The 17,638-nt window shown below is 39.8% G+C and overlaps 1 protein-coding gene across 1 annotated transcript in view; it reads left to right on the top strand.

Annotated features, from left to right (window-relative positions):
• TRABD2A (TraB domain containing 2A) overlaps positions 1 to 17,638 on the top strand; it is a 231,706-nt gene that overhangs the window by 166,337 nt on the left and 47,731 nt on the right. The window contains exons 3-4 of the mRNA XM_077281020.1: positions 10,091 to 10,237; positions 11,121 to 11,295. Of these exons, the coding sequence (XP_077137135.1) occupies positions 10,091 to 10,237; positions 11,121 to 11,295 (322 nt within the window). The remainder of the gene's footprint in view (positions 1 to 10,090; positions 10,238 to 11,120; positions 11,296 to 17,638) is intronic.

The raw sequence follows: 17,638 nt of genomic DNA, 5'->3' as shown, positions 1-17,638 counted from the left end.
TAACAAAACCATTGTTGCAGTTTAGGACTGGGGTCTTTCAGGCACAAAGAGCAAATAAAGTCTGGAAAAAAATATACGTCAGATTTAGTTACGTGTCTTGTTTTAATTCATTGTGTTTGTGGTAGTGTAGTTCACAAAGATTTTTATATATGGACAGATGCTCTGCATTAAAAGAAAGCAACATGCACTATTTTAATCAGTATTGTGGATCAGACTCACCCATTATTAGTCAATGGTTGTGCAAAAAACAAATCACATACAGGTTACCATCCGTATGTCATGCGTTTGTCATGGGTATATAACAATTGTAAAGATGGGGGAACTCTATTTGACTTCCTTACATTGTTTATGTAAAAAATGGATGTCACACAGATGTACAAAATGGACAGGTATAAGGATTGCATATGGATGACATTGCGGAAAAAAAGGAAGCAAAAAGTATACAGATAACACAACAGGGGATCACTGCTGATTCTTTCTGTGAGGTAAAACATTTCCCTGCCTATTATTAAAAATGTTTTACCTCAAAAAAGAATTGGCTTCGATCCCATGCTGCAATGTCTGTATACTCTCTTTTGCTCCCATAATATGTCCCTGCACGGTCAGACACGGCCATTACACAGCAGGAACACATTTATAAGATTATATCAGCACAGGAACATTTTATTTAAACGTATCCAATTGTGAAAATTATTATTATTCCAATATGTTTGGATTAAAATGAACTTTGAAATGAACTTTGCTCATGTGAAAACCCGTCAAGTATCCTGAGTCTGTCACTGGAAGTACAGTGTAGCACTATAAGACTCAATGAACCCCCAGGAGATGTGTGAGAGGCTTGACTGTGCACTGGCAGTGGTAGAAGCCAATTGATAGAAAACTATGACAGGGCAGGTAAGAAGAGAGCTGACTGTGTAGGGGCAGCCCTGGCAGCAGCAGTACTACAGCATAGATAGTATGATGGACAGGGAGTAGACATCCAGCTGAGTGTCAGTCATTGGCACCAGTGACAGCAGATCTGTGTAGAATACAGACAATGGCAGGCAGTAAGGTAGATGGTACGGCCAATTTGATCATTTTACTTCAGCTGTAGGTGAATGAAAGTCGGCACGGCTCCATTGCTGATTTATTTTGACAAATGTAAGGTTTTCCAAGCTTATGCCAGATAACCTGGTGCTCTTGGATGTGACAAAGCCACCAGCCAATCTGTTGAGTCAACGTCTATAGGATCAGGGCTCAGGTTATCTGCCTGAGAAAGGACACAGTGTAGGTATGAATGACACTGGCTGTTCAGCTAGTGCTAGGCTACATAACCTTATGGTGAGGCTACATAACCTTATGGGTAATTTATGAATAGGCCCAAACTAGGGTACTGCCCTTATTAGGGTGGCAGCAATGCAGGGGCATGACACAGAGTGGTAAAGCAAAACAAATACCCCCACTCCTATTTTTTTCGATTTTTCATTTATACCCCATTGGTTGAAAGGAAAGGGATGTTCAGTTCACATTCCCTGGTGAAGTGACATCGCTATAACTGGGATGAAGGAAACTTTACATGGGTGAGACCATACCAGTTTTTTATCTTGAGCACAGTTGTTTTGGGGCACTTGCACTTTATCGTTTGGTTGTCTGCATATGTTTTGTGGCCAGGAGCCTCTTTTTAAGGGATCTCATTAAAAGTTATGTTTTAGATTTCATTACCTACCCTGCTGAAATTGTTTGTCTTGTTTGGTAAGGTACTGAGGGTCAGGTTATACATCTGACATACAGTTGGCAGATATATATTGCTGCTGAAGTTCATCAGGGTGGTGTAAAGATAGATAAAACATCTGGTCCATTATGTCAAATATACTGGTTTTGCTGTTGCTGCCTCAGCTACTTATTTTTATCTGTAACACTGGCAAAGGCAGGGAAGCATTGGGTCTGCAGAGAGTGCAAAGCCCCCCCCCCCCTCCTCCCCACCCAAGCTGGAAACAAGGCTTATCTTGGTATTATAACAATTTGGATACCGTTTCAGAAGTAATAAAAATTCCCCCATTTTGTTTTAATAGAAAGGGTCTAAAAGCATGGCAATCCAGTAGCCATCCCTTTGCTTGATGGTAACAAAATACCTGTCATCCTACTAGCATTTCAGCATACAGCTTACCATGCTCACCAGCATGACTAAGGGCCCAGTTGGTTCACGTTCATCAGCCCACTGTGACAGCTGGTTGTTATGGCTAGCATCATTGTCATTATTTTCACTATGACTGGCAGTCTGGCCCACTGCCTTTGTCAACTCAATGTTCCATCCACAGCCTCCTTTTGCTGCTGCTCCATTTCACATTCCTCGTCTTCTCATCTTCCACCAAAACCTGCAGCATGAAAGGACCCCAAGTAGTTGACCCTACTAGCAATTTTTTTTAGTTTCTTCAAAGGGTTTTAGTATGTGACGCTCAGCACCAATTTGGCTGCCACTGATGGTTCTCAAAATAAGCTAATATAATCTGTCACCACTTTATGCTGCTGGTACAGATGCTCCAAAATAGCAATGTCAAATTCCAGCAGTTTGCTATGTTGAAATGTTGCAAAATTTGCAGCATGGCTGACAGAAATACAGTTGTGAGGCTTGCTCTAATTGTTGTCCGCCTTGCTTCGCAAATGAGCAGGTGATGTGCTAATGGAGAGCCACAGTTCCTAGCCTTTACTTGTCTGGACATGTACATTTTTTTTCCTTTTGCAGAGCTTTCAGTCTCCTGAAGAATCATCTGGTGGCGACATGCAAATGAATATCCACACATGAGATGCCCACATGTATGACTCGCCACTACTGCAGCCCGTATTTACAGGCACTGTTGAGCCACCTCCACCTGTAGCATGTGCGGCATCTCCTGCTGCAGAAGTGACCAAAGAACAAGCAGATTGTGCCCCAGAGGATGTTTAAGGTGCATGTCACCTGCTCTGTGTATAGCCATGGCTCTCTTCCACTAATGACATCACCTCCCCAGCACCTGTCTGGTTCCCAGGTATTATGAATCACAGGATCCTCATCATTCTCATCCCTGGTTTTTCTGACAGTAGTCTATGTGTGGTTAATGATATTACCTTGCCCTACCTGCCTGACTCCCACATTGATATTTGCCTTGGCTCAGAGTACTTTTACTACAGATAGTGCCCCTACCACCACAGCTTGCAGAGCCAGCAATATGACTTGACATTATAATAATATCTTCCAACTTCTCCGGCACCATGTCATTCGAGTACAAAGACTGAATGTTCATCTCTTTGAATAAATCAACTTGAAGAATATGTTCTGGTGAAGAATCTTCCTTAACTCTCGGGGTGCTTTGGGTTAGGGGACTAGGAGGAAGAACAGAAACAGGTGTTATTGACAAAATTTAAATTCCACTATACACAACTTTTAAGTGTTATGGCAGGGAAACAAGTGGACTGAGCAGATGATGTCGCTGTCAGAGGCTGCATTAGCCTGCTGTGACTGAGACAAGTGATGTAGAAAGAAACCGTGGCACAACTGTGCAGGTGCACAAGTAGGGTCCCAACCCAATCAAGTATAATGCAAAAAACTTGGCACTCAGCTTTGGTATTTCAGATGAAGAGATTTAATGTGATCCAATAGTAGTACTTCTGTCAAACATTTCAGTCATATATTGACCTTCATGAGCATACCGACTGTAAGAAAGGGAGTAACTGATAAATATAGCAGGCTTGAAATGGTCCTATTAATTATCAACGCTTATCATTGGTGACAGTGGAGACGTGTCCTTTTAGCCCCCAAAGTGCCCACAGCGAGCGCTTTGGGGGCTAAAAGGACACGTCTCTACTGTCACCAATGATAAACGGTGGATACCCGATCTGCTCATCCTAACAGCCCCAATTTGTAGGTCACAGGACCACAAGTCTCAGATATATGTATAACTATAAACATTGAGGTCCAATAAGTTTTATAATAGGAGTTTTTTCCATTATACTTGAGAAAAGTGATGTGACATACCTATATTCCATTATGCCCTCTGCTTCCTCCCTAATAGTATAATAATAATAATCTTTATTTATATAGCGCCAACATATTCTGCAACACTTTACAATTCAAGAGTTCATATGCAACAGTCATAAGTAACAAAGTTAAAGATAATACAATAATTAAAGCAAAAACAATGATGACCCTGCTAGTAAGAACTTACTATCTACAATGAAGAGGGGGTGACAAAGTGCAGGTTCTTATTTACAATGATGGTCCCGCTATCTTGAGGAAATGGGGGGTAGATAAGGGCTGCATGCACTAGTCACCAGCCAATATTTGTAGTTCATATGTGTGCGATGCAGTATGATGGAGAATTATGTTCTGAGAAGTAGAGACTAGCTTATATATGAAAGGACTTTGATTAGGTAACATGATAGACAGCGCTACACAGATGTGTTTTTAGGGAGCGCCTAAAACTGTGTAAGATATGGTTAGTACTAATTTCTTGGGGTAGAGCATTCCAGAGGATTGGTACAACCCTGGAGAAGTCTTGGAGCCGGGAGTGTGAGGTACAAATTAATGCAGATGTTAATTGAAAATCGCTTATGGAGCATAACAACCGGGTATGCTGATAAACAGAAATGAGGGAAGAGATGCAGGGGGGAGTCCCACTGTGGAGATCTTTGTGGGTGAGAACAAGCAGTTTACATTGAATCTTATAATGCATGGGCAGCCAGTACAATGACTGGCAGAGAGTGGATGTGTCCGAGTAACAATTAGCCAGAGACATGACCCTGGCTGTTGCATTAAGGATAGACTGGAGAGGGGAAAGTCAAGTGGGGGGAGATCAAATAGTTGAGAATTACAGTAGTCGAGGCGGATGTGGATCAGGGCAACAGTGAGGGTTTTTGCTGTTTCTGTGGTGAGAAAGGAGTGGATTCTAGAGATGTTTTTTAGGTGCAAGCGGCAAGAGTGGCCAAGGGATTGCATATAAGAGGTGAACTATAGATCGGTGTCAAACATAACTCAGACAGCAAGCCTGCTGCCTAGGCGTGATTATGGTGCCACACAGAGAGGGAGATGTCAGATATAGGGAGGTGAGTAGATGGGGGGGCAGAAGAAGTTCAGTTTTGGAAAGGTTGAGTTTCAGATATAGAGCAGACATGATGTTGGAAACTGTGGTCAGACAGTCACTGGTGTTCTGTAGTACAGCGGGGTAAGGTCAATGGATGAAGTGTATAGTTGTGTGTCATCAGCATAAAGTAGGTACTGAAAGCCAAATTTGCTGATGATCTGTCCTATGAGGGCTGTATAGAGAGAGAATAGAAGAGTGCCAATAACTGAACCCTGAGGTACCCCAATAGTGAGAGGAAGAGGAGAAGAACTGGAGCCAGCAAATGATGCACTGAAGGAGTGGTAACAAAGATAGGAAGAGAACCATGAGAGAGCAGTGTTCTTTATGCCTATTGCTTGGAGCATAGAGAGTAGAAGGTGGTGGTCCACAGTGTTGAAAGCTGCAGAGTGGTCAAGCAGAAAGAGCAGAGAGTGGTCACTGCTATGTTTTGCTGTCAAAAGGTCCACTTTGATGAGTGAAGTTTCTGCAGAATGTAGGGGGCAGTGTTCTGAATTCTGCTCTTGGGCTCCCTCCGGTGGTTGTTGGTGGTAGTGCAGTTGTCTTGGGGTTGTAATCTGGGCAGGTGTTTCTGCTGATTGCAGCTCTATTAGGTATTTAGGTGTGCAGGATCCATGAGTCTGTGCCAGTTGTCCATTGTACTTGGAGGGATTGCACCTCTCTCTGGCTCCTCATGCCCTGCTGCAAATTCAGCTAAGATAAGTGTCTGTTTTTTTGTCTTTGTGCACACATGCAGTGTGCTTTGCAATTCAGTGCAATTTATTGTGTTTTTGTCCAGCTTAGACTTTGTTTGGATTTTTCAGTCATGCTGGATTCTCAGGAGATGCAGATATACTTTCTATGTCTTTAGTTAGATGTGGAATATTTGTATTATCTGCTGTGGATGTTTTTAGGATTTTAATACTGACCGCTTAGAATTCTGTCCTATCCTTTTCTATTTAGCTAGAAGTGCCTCTTTTGCTAAATCATGTTTTTCTGCCTGCGTGTGTCTTTCCTCTTATACTCACAGTCAATATTTGTGGGGGACTGCCTATCCTTTGGGGTTCTGCTCGGAGACAAGATAGAATTCCCATTTCCATCTATAGGGGTATTTAGTCCTCCGGCTGTGTTGAGATGTCTAGGACGTGTTAGGTACATCCCACGGCTACTTCTAGTTGCGGTGTTAGATTAGGGTTTGCGGTCAGTACAGGTACCACCTACTCCTGAGAAAGTCTCTCATGTGGCTCCAAGGTCACCAGATCATAACAGGGCAGAAGCTGGACTGTGATGGGTCTAGGAGAGAATGAGTGGAGAGGTACCGGGTAAGGCGGGAGCAGACCAGGCGCACCAAGAGTTTAGAGATAAAAGAGAGAGTGGTCTGTAGTTATTTGTGTAGGATAGATCGAGAGAGCGTTTTTTTAATGATAGAGTGTTTCAAGGAGGATGGGGAAAATACCAGAGGAGAAGGAGAGATTGGATATTATAATTAGGTGACTATTGATGATTGGAGAGAGAGAGACTGGAGTAGGTGTGAGGGAATGGGGTCAGTAGTGCATGTAGCAGGATGAGAAGAAAAGAGGAACCTGGAAACTACTTCTTCTATGACTGGGTCAAATGTGGAGAGTGAGCCAGATGAGATATGGGGATGGATAGGAGTCCCGACTCCCGACAATTGGTGGTTGGGAGCTGATTTCCTGATGGAGGTTTTCTATTTTCTCTGTAAAGTGTGAGGCCAGATCAACAGCACAAATGTCTGTGATAGGGGCCTGTTCTTTTGGACTGAGGAGCGAGTGAAAGGTGTTGAAAAGGTTTTTGGGGTTGTTTAACAGTGAGGATGTCAGGGTGGTGAAGGAGGTCTGTTTGACGAGGTGAAGGGCAGAGATATAGGTTATTAACATAAATTTATCATGGATAAAGTGTTCTGATGTGCAAGTTTTCTTCCATTGGTGTTCCGCACTCCAAGAGCATCGCTGGGGAAATTGAGTTTGCGATGAGATCCAGGACTGTTTTAGTCTGTGTTTGGAAGTTCTGAGGATGAGGGGCCCTACTTAGTCCAGGGTTCTTCTGAGAGTGTAATTGCAGTGATTTATAGCCAGATCAGGAAAGGAAAAACAGGACATTGGGGACCGTGATGAGTGTAGGGAGTCTGTAAGTATATTAGGGTTAATGGCTTGTAGATTTCTGAATGTGTGATAAGTAGGAGTGTGCTGGGGTGGGTGAGGATTTGTAAGCGTGAAGGAGAGAATTTTGTGGTCAGAGAGTGGAAGAGGTGAGTTATCTAGGTATGAGACTGAACAGAGCTGGACAAAGACCAGATCAAGGGGATTACCATCTTTCTGTGTCTCAGAGGTTGAGAACTGTGAGAGACCAAAAGAAGTGGTTAGAGACAAAAGCTGGGATGCAGATGGGGAGTGGAGCTGTTTATGGGGATGTTGAAGTCTCCCAGAATAAGAGTTGGAAATTCGGAGGACATGAAATGCAGTAGGCAGACAGAAAAATGATTAAGAAACTGGGTGGGTGAGCCTAATATGCTTGCCAGAGGCAAAGGAGGCCAAGTGTATGCTTCATGTGGAGATATTACTGTAGGGATGGATGCTACCAGCAATGGTCATGGTGCTGCTGTGAGAGAATCACAATTTTTTTGCAGTGGTGTGTTTTTATTTTACCACTTTTTCATTTAACATACTTTTTAGACACAAATATAGCATTTATGTGATTTAAAAAAAAATACCACATTTATCCAGCTCTAGAAAAATATTCAGTCAACCACAAATTCAAGGTAGGGTACATGTGATGCCCAAAAAGGCTAATGTAGCACCAGCCTTCCTGTAATATCGGTGTAGCATGCTTATGTCCCAATTTAAACAGGTGTGCCAAAATAAACTTGCACAGTTAAATATCTTGATTTAGTGTAATAATTTATTTTCAGCCTTTTGGTTAAGCAGATTAATTCCCTTTGCTCAAAAAGGACGAAGTAAGAACAAATGTCGCAAGGTAGGAACACGGTATAAAACTGCATCAATAGCCCTCGATATACCATAATTATGAGGTGTACGATTGCCAAATTGGAATATTGAAAAATGTATGCAAAAAGTAAAACATGAATATGTTTTCAAATACAAAACAAATATTATTAAAAATTAAATATATATAATATTATTATTAAATAAATATTATTTAAGTCAGGCTTTTGTGTTAAATGTGTTTTCTAAAAAAATGTTGTCAATTTATTTTCTTTTACATATCTCAGTCTGTAATAAAAATAAAGAATATAAATGTTGCACTGTTCACACTGGCCACTGAGCCATTATTAGACTCTAAATTTCTATTGTTTCAAGAAACAACACATGTACATGGCCACTATGATCAGGCCAAACCCCTAAGTTTTGTATTGAAGAATCATGTGAGCCTATGCAAAGGTCATTGTGAAGGAAGGAGGAGTAGGGACATTTGTGACATCACTTATTGTGATTGGTCAATTCTTTCTTATCAGCTATGTGTAAAGGTGTTAACTGTCATTGTAATCCTGCATCTACTGATAAGAAAACTGTAAACAGACAGGAAATATGAGTCTAAAAAAGCTCCAGTGGCCGATGTGAAATTTGTAAGATTACTATTTAGTTTTGATAATAGATATTGTGATGTGGAGAAAAAATAATTATTTTGGAAAATAAAATACAAGTAACACTAAAACCTGATTTACACAATAGAAGATAATTTGCATTCAAACGATGTCTGTCTTGGCCCCAATTTCTATGAAAATGGACAGCTCTTATAGGTTGTACACTTCAGATAAACATTGCCCAATTTTTTCCAGATCAGCCAACTGAGTAAAGTGTTTGGGGCAACTAAGCAACCCCTTCCTCCCCCAAGTACCATCAGCCTTCAAAATTGGAAACTTAGCAAAATCAAAATCATTGAGATTTCTTCCTTTTAAAAACTGATTATCTTTCTTAGTAGTTTGTTATAGAAGCAAGATCTGAGTCATTGCTTTCTGAATGACAATATTTGGTCTTTATAAAACCATACAATCACGTTCAATGCAAGCAATATGGGACTCTGGTTGTATTTCTGCAGCTGTCATGTTCCCTCTGCAGTGACAGTTAGTGAACCTATATATTAGTTCAAGAGGGTGGGAGAGGAACAAGGGTCCATCAGACAGTGGATTCTTTTTTAAGACAAAAGACCCCCTGCCTTGCACTTTTATCCACATGAGATCAAAGAGACAATTTGCATATGAAAGGCTTATAGTATTATGCAACTTAAATTAGCCAATCGCCACCCTGCCAGCTTTGAGACCTTCACAACAAAAACACTCACATCTGTTCAATCAATTGCTCTATCTTCTCTGTTTGTCCATTCTCAACTTTGCTTGTCAAGTCAATCAGTTTATTAGATCACGCTCCTGAAAAACATGCTTCCAGCTTTAGTTCTGAAATAAGGAGTCTTCACAAAAGAGGAGTCTAATAAAACATTGTTTAATCTTTGAAGAGTCTCTCTTCTTACTGATTTTTATTAAAGAGCAGAGAATGCTATATTTTGACCCTGGGCAATTCTATACTTCCAAAATTCTAGGATATATGAATTTTATCATTTCAGGTATTTTACCATTTGTCCAATCTATTTTATTGAAAAGAGTTTTTTTTTTCATGATAAAAGCCTAGAGAAATATTAGCAAGTAATATAAAAGTAAGTATCACTGGTACAAATTCAAGCATACTCCACCACAAATCATTACAAGTGCAAGGCTTTACAAGCAAAGCTATGTAGGGAAAACATATTTGCCATAGATGAAAATGGACTGATTTATGAGAAATTGTGTACATAAAAAGATGAAGATGTGGCCTACATCAACCCAATGAGATCATTAATTTCCCATTGGTAAAGGTTGATCAATATGTTTTACCTCCTGAAGTTTATATTGTTCTTGTGAGCAGACATGTTTGGCAACAAAATCGATACTTAGAGATGTCTTGGCTTTGCAGACAACCATGTCATGCATTATATTTCTTTTCCAGGTAGTATTTGCCTTGAACCAAACCCTCTTGCAGCAGGAAAGTCTTCGTGCTGGAAGTCTCCAAGCTCCATACACAACTGAGGACCTCATCAAACACTACAACTGTGGAGACCTGAACTCCATAATATTCAACCATGATTCTTCACAAGTATGATTGTACATTTTCTCAAAAACATTGCTGCGTATTGTTAAGGTTTATATCAGGAGAAAGGAACGTAGCTCCAGCTTTTGCTGCAAAAAAACTACTCTTTGATGTTGTGGCTCCATATATGTGATTTCTCAGGCTATCAGTATGCTGAAATCATGTTGAGCTTGTAGTGTAATATTTTCACCTCCTAATTATACACATATATCACACATTTTATTTCAAAAATATGTTAGATATACTTTAAGGAGATTATCTCCAAGAGAAACAAATTAGCTATAGATTTTAAGAACACACTGTACATAGACCAACTGGTATTCTGGGGTCACCCAATTACTATAGGTATAATGTCACAGCATGTGAGACCAGTATAACCCTGATATTACATAACAACTGATCGCTATTGTAAGATCATTTAGACAGAACATACAAGCTGTTGAAAGTTTAATAACTGGATGTCATTTTGTTGGGCTACTCAAGTAGGCCAAATAGAAAGGTCCGTCTGTGTGTGGCCAGTTTAGCATCTGCAGAAACGTTCCTATCAACGACTGCTTCATTGTTTAGTATGGTAGTGCTAGATACATGCTTTACATCTCCATTAGATACAAAATGTCGATATCTGTCCATTTTCAATGGGAATAACATGGAGTTCGTATTTTGTTAGAGCCCAGAAGTTTTTGTGGGATTGTCTCCAATGATCCGGAACTAGAGAATGTTATTCATACAGTTCCTTATTATGAATCTAGGTGAATTTTTATCGTATGACACAGATCAGGGGCACGCTGTTTGAGAATAATAGCATATTAGTAGCAGATTCAACAGAATGCTAAATTAAGCTGTGCTTTTCCTTATACATCCCTACAATTCAGTTTTGATTTTTTTTCAGGTGCCTAATTTTATAAATGTCACCTTGCCAGCACATGAACAAATAACTGCACAAGAGATTGATAATTATTTTCGCCAAGAGCTAATCTACAAAAGAAATGAACGAATGGGAAAGAGAGTGAAGGATCTGTTGGAAGAGTTTCCGGAAAAGAGCTTTTTCTTCGCTTTTGGTGCAGGTAAAGGTAGAATCAGATTTACGTCTCAGGGGTCTGTGAAGTCAAAGACCCCGATTCATTAAAACTGACGTTTCTTACGGGATATTCAGGAATAAGATGCGCTGAATGCATTAAGAAGCACACACCACTTAATGAATTTAGCACATTTTATCTGTGGAGTACGCCTCTGTGAGCATCACCAGAAATGTTACTCCAGTCCCGGTTTAGAGTAACTTTTCTATTGTAAGAACCACTGCCACCTTTGAAGAAATGTTAAAGATTTATAAGATACTTATGCATACATACACATAGTCAGGTGTTGTACAATTTAGTACATGGCATGTAGTATTGAATGGACACTACCTCTCCTGCTGTGTAAAGAGGATAAGCCAGCTCACCATATATGTAGATCCAAGAAGCATAGAAATATGCTCTGACCAGTGTCATGAGCAATGTGAAAAAGGAAGGGATTCTAGCTTCTTGTTCTGTAAAATTGATCCAAATTTATTCAAGCAATTAAATTGTCTATGCAAGTGCAAACAGGGGAGAGGGAAACAACATGGCAACACGTTTCGAACTCAAACAGCGTTCTTCCTCAAAGCTTAATGGGAATGAGTTGCCCATAAGTCGTATTTACATGTGAAGATGGTTCCAGTTGGGTAAAGGAATCACATGACATTTAAAACAAACATCTGAATCTTATGAAAACAATGACATATGAAATCAATGACATAAAATGCAAAAAACACAAGATTTGTGTAAAATGAGTAAAAATGAAAATATATAATACAAAAGAAAAAAAAGCCTTAATAGTGACATATCATATCGCAGCACAGATTTAAACCTTCCGTAAATCTAGTTCCCAGATTGAAGATCCAGAACGCTTCTCGGGTAAGTAGGATTCTTCTTAAATCTCCACCACGGGGAGGTGCTTTCAGTTTTTTAAAATTACAGTTGATATACTGTTTATTTGAAATGTTTGAATATTCTCAAAATTAACAAATGTGGTACTGAGACATGCAAATTTGCACATTTGGTAACGTGTAGCACAACACTTGTACAAACCATTAAAATTAAGCCAAGTGGCATTAAATTTCCTAAAATAGGTAGGCGATAGACCATTACCAAGAGAAGGAGCTTTCTTAGCTGCAATATTGCAACCAGACTTCAGAATGTTGGAAACTTCTTATAACACAGGAAGAAATTTGGTAATAATCTGTTTTATGGCATTGAATTGTGGACTAAACTGAATGGATAGAACAGGCTTTTTAGAGTTAGCGTTGGTTTTCAAGGAATTGCCATCATAATATTTGACTAAATTAGCCCTGTTTTTGAATTGGCAATATTATGGCCTAAATTGACGTCAGTCTAGTTTCAGCATATTCTGTTTCCTGTTCCCGATTATATTTATCATTACAACTGTGGGAAACTCTAATGTATTCACCCACTGGTATGAACTTAATAGTATGTTTGGGGTGACTGCTGGTTGCATGAAGGATAGTTTTCTCCGCAGTTGGTTTTCAATACATAGACGCAATTACATTCTGATTTGGGGTGCCACTAAGTTGCAGATCTAGAAAGGTAATGGTTGTAGGATGAAACATAGACGTGAATCTAAGATTGAAGTTGACATTGAGATATTCAACAAAAGAAACTATATCAGAAATATCACAGCGCCAGATACATAGGAGATCGTCGATGAAACGACCATACCAATAAATGTGTTAGAAAAAAATTGCATATTCCAGTACCACATTTGTTAATTTTGATAATACTCACACCTTTCAAATAAAACAGTATATCAACTGTAATTCTAAAAATATTATTTACTGTATCCGATGTACTGCTTTCATTTGCTATATATAGGGTGCACCAGCCGCAAGTTGAATGTCCGCATTAATGAACATTTACATGATAATTCTAATGTTAGCACTTTTTCTAATAGTAATATTTCCTCTGTGGCCAAACATTTTATCACTTGCCATAAGAGACAATCATCTTTGTTTGAAGTTCATGACATTGAAAGAGTGAAAGCACCTCCCCATGGTGGACATTTAAGAAGAATCCTACTTACCCGAGAGGCATTTTGGATCTTCAATCTGGGAACTAGATTTCAGGAAGGTTTAAATCTGTGCCGAGATATTATGTGTCAGTATTAAGGCTTTTTTTTGTATTATATATTTTCATTTTTACTCATTTTACACAAATCTTATGTTTTGTGTATTTTATGTCATTGCTTTCACATGTTATTGTTTTCATAGTATTCAGATATTTGTTTTAAATGTCATGTGATTCCTTTATCCAATTGGAACCATTCTCACATGTACTGTATATAAGATGTATGGGTAACTCACTCTATTGGCTTTGAGCAAAAACGCTGTTTGCGTACATTCGAAATGTGTTACCATGTTGTTTCCCTGTCCTCTGTTTGCACTTGCATGGACATTTTAACTGCTTGAATAAATTTGGATTAACTTTACCAATAAGAAGCTGGAATTCTTTCCCTTTTCACATACCTCTCCTACTACGTGAGCTATAGTCCATTCCTGAGGAACAAGGTGACCTTTCCTTCAGGGCTGCCCTTAGCTAGGACCTCTTTCATCTACTAGGAAACTCAGCCATGGAATAGTTACAATTTATTGGTAGATGCGGTGTAGACAGTCTAAAATATAAAGGCAGGCAGCTCTGAACAAAGTGTACAAACAACCGGAGGTATTTTTATAGACCATTTCAAATGCAACATTTTAGTTCCAGAAACAACAAAAATGAACATTTCTCAAGCATGACAACCAAGTCAATGTGATATACAAAGGGTGAACACTTAATACAACAATTACCATAAATTAAAATGGAACAATAAACATGAAAGTGACCGTGCAATGTATAACTATAAAGTGCACAAAGCCAAATATATGCAGTATATATATATATAATATATATATATATCTAATATATAAAGCTGAATGTGTGTGTGTGTGTATGTATGTATGTATGTATGTATGTCCGGGATTGGCATCTGAACCGTAGCAGCTACAGCCACAAAATTTTGCACAGTCACACGTCTGGACCCCGAGAGCGTCATAGGCTATGTTGTGAGGTGAAATTTTAACCCCGCGCTTTCCAATTCACCAAACAATTTTGCCCCTATCTACATAATGGGGAAAAAGTGAAAGGAAAAGTGTTGGAGGCGTCGCAGCTACAGGCACAAAATTTTGCACAGTCACACGTCTGGACCCTGAGAGCGTCAAAGCTATATTGTGAGGTGAAATTTTAACCCCGCGCTTTCCAATTCACCAAACAATTTTGCCCCTATCTACATAATGGGGAAAAAATGAAAGGAAAAGTGTTGGAGGCAAATTAACAGCTGCCAGATGTGAACAAGGGGGACTTAAAGAATGACAGCGATGGCACCAAAGAGTATATACTGTACAGTTGCTAAGGTGGGGCCCCAACATGGGATAATCACACCACCACGGGGATATGAACACACACACAAAATGCGCCACACACTACCACGTGCTCGAACACATATACCACCCTCAGTGCACATTTCACCACACATACACCAACCTCGCCACATAAAAGTAGAAACACAAAAGTCGCCGCTCAAAACTCGCCACGCGCAAAACTCTCCACATGCAAAACTCGCCACACGTGCAAAACTCGCCACACGCAAAACTTGCACACGCAGAAAAATTGCCACACGCAGAAAAATTGCCACATGCACAAAAGTTGCAACACATGCAAAAGTTGCCTCACACAAAACTTGCACATACTCAAAAGGCACCACACATAAAACTCGCCACGCGCAAAACTCGCCATGCGCAAAACTTGCTGCACACAACTTGCTACACTAACCTGTCACATGCAACTCGACACACAAAAAGTTGCTACACGCATGTCGCCACACAAAACTCATCTCACAAAAGTCCCTACATGCATGTCGCCACACGCAACTCAACACACACAACTTGACACACGAAACTCGCCCTAAAACACACACAAGTCTGGTATCCTTCAAAAATAAAAATCTGATTAATAAGCAGACAAACTACAAGAGCAACAAATGTACCATATAGGAATCCGGCAGCTGTCAGTCACATGACCAGTCTATTATGTGTATGTGTGAGCTAATATATACTGCCAGGGGGTGGGCTTACTGTTGGCTGGGGATTTATCAGGCTGCCATTTTAGCTTACAAATACTGAGGTAAAAATACTGACCAAATAACGTGTGAACGAGGGCTAATACAGGAGGAGATGGCATACAGCTATATACTATATACAGGAGATGACACACAGGTATATACTATTTACAGGGGAGATGACACACAGGTATATACTATATACAGGAGGAGATGACACACAGATATATACTATATACAGGAGAGATGACACACAGGTATATACTATATAGAGGAGGAGATGACATACAGGTACATACTACATACAGGAGGAGATGACATACAGGTATATACTATATACAGGAGGAGATGACACACAGGTATATACTATATACAGGAGCAGATTACCTACAGGTATATAGTATATACAGGAGGAGATGACACAGGTATATGCTATGTATAGGAGGAGATGACATACAGGTATATACTATATACAGGAGATGACACACAGATATATACTATATATAGGTGAGATGACACACAGGTATATACTATATACAGGAGATTACATACAGGTATATCTAATATATAAAGCTGAATGTGTGTATGTATGTATGTGTGTATGTCCGGGATTGGCATCTGTACCGTCGCAGCTACAGCCACAAAATTTTGCACAGTCACACGTCTGGACCCCGAGAGCGTCATAGGCTATGTTGTGAGGTGAAATTTTAACCCCGCGCGTTCCAATTCACCAAACAATTTTGCTCCTATCTACATAATGGGGAAAAAGTGAAGGGAAAAGTGTTGGAGGAAAATTGACAGCTGCCAGATGTGAACAATGAGGACTTAAAGAATGAGAGCGATGGCGACAAAGAGTATATACCGTACAGTTGCTAAGGTGGGGCCCCGACATGGGATACTCACCACACACGGGGATATGAACACAAACACAAAATGCGCCACACACTACCACGTGCTTGAACACATATACCACCCTCAGCACACATTTCACCACACACACACACCAACCTCGCCACATAAAAGTCGAAACACAAAAGTCACCACTCAAAACTCGCTACATGCAAAACTCGCCATATGCAAAACTAGGCTCACGCAAAACTCGCCACACGTGCAAAACTCACCTCATGGAAAACTCACCTCATGCAAAACTTGCACACACAGAAAAATTGCCACATGTACAAAAGTTGCACCACATGCAAAAGTTGCCTCACACAAAACTTGCACATACTCAAAATGCACCACACATAAAACTCGCCACGCGCAAAACTCGCCATGCACAAATCTTGCTGCACACAACTTGCTACACTAACCTGTCACATGCAACTCAACACACAAAATGTTGCTACACGCATGTCGCCACACAAAACTCATCTCACAAAAGTCGCTACATGCATGTCGCCACACGCAACTCAACACACACAACTTGACACATAAAACTCGCCCTAAAACACACACAAGTCTGGTATTGTCCTTCAAAAATAAAAATCTGATTAATAAGCAAACTACAAGAGCAACAAATGTACCATATAGGAAATACGGCAGCTGTCAGTCACATGACCTGTCTATTATGTGTATGTGTGAGCTAATATATACTGCCAGGGGGGAGGGCTTCCTGTTGGCTGGGGATTTATCAGGCTGCCAATAGCAACCAATCACAGCTCAGCTTCTATTTTGCTACAGTTAATTAACCTGAGCTCTGATTGGTTAATATAGGCAACAAAGACATTCTCAGTATAACAAAGCTAATATATGTTGTGAAATGCTTCTATTTGCTTAGTTTTTGCCTTTTAATAATTACATTTCTATCTATTTGTTTTGTGGTTTTTGTGTGCAGAATAAATTTTTGTTAACACATTCTATTTTGCTAACAGCAGTCATTAACCCGGGCGAAGCCGGGTAGTACAGCTAGTATATATATATATATATATAAATGTAATTACATAGCGTAGTAATAATACATGAAATCATATTCCTATAAAAAGAAGGCACATTCTGATACTACTTACTTAAATCTCTAAACATTTGTGAATGTCGTCCGCATCTTCTAAACCCACCATATGATCCGTCACTTGTCCTTACTATATAAGAAAAATGCCAGATATTGGCCAAACACTCATTCTAGGACCCATCCCCTAGCTGTGGAGCTGTGGGCTTTTCCTGTGTCCAGGACATATGATCTTTGACATCCTAATAATGTCTGTCAATTTATGTGTCCGTCAA

Source organism: Ranitomeya variabilis, chromosome 1 (assembly GCF_051348905.1).
Source record: "Ranitomeya variabilis isolate aRanVar5 chromosome 1, aRanVar5.hap1, whole genome shotgun sequence".
In the NCBI taxonomy this organism is placed as follows: Eukaryota; Metazoa; Chordata; class Amphibia; order Anura; family Dendrobatidae; genus Ranitomeya; species Ranitomeya variabilis.
The sequence above is the reverse complement of the archived record's forward strand: the minus strand, read 5'-3'. Positions and strand labels throughout refer to the sequence as shown.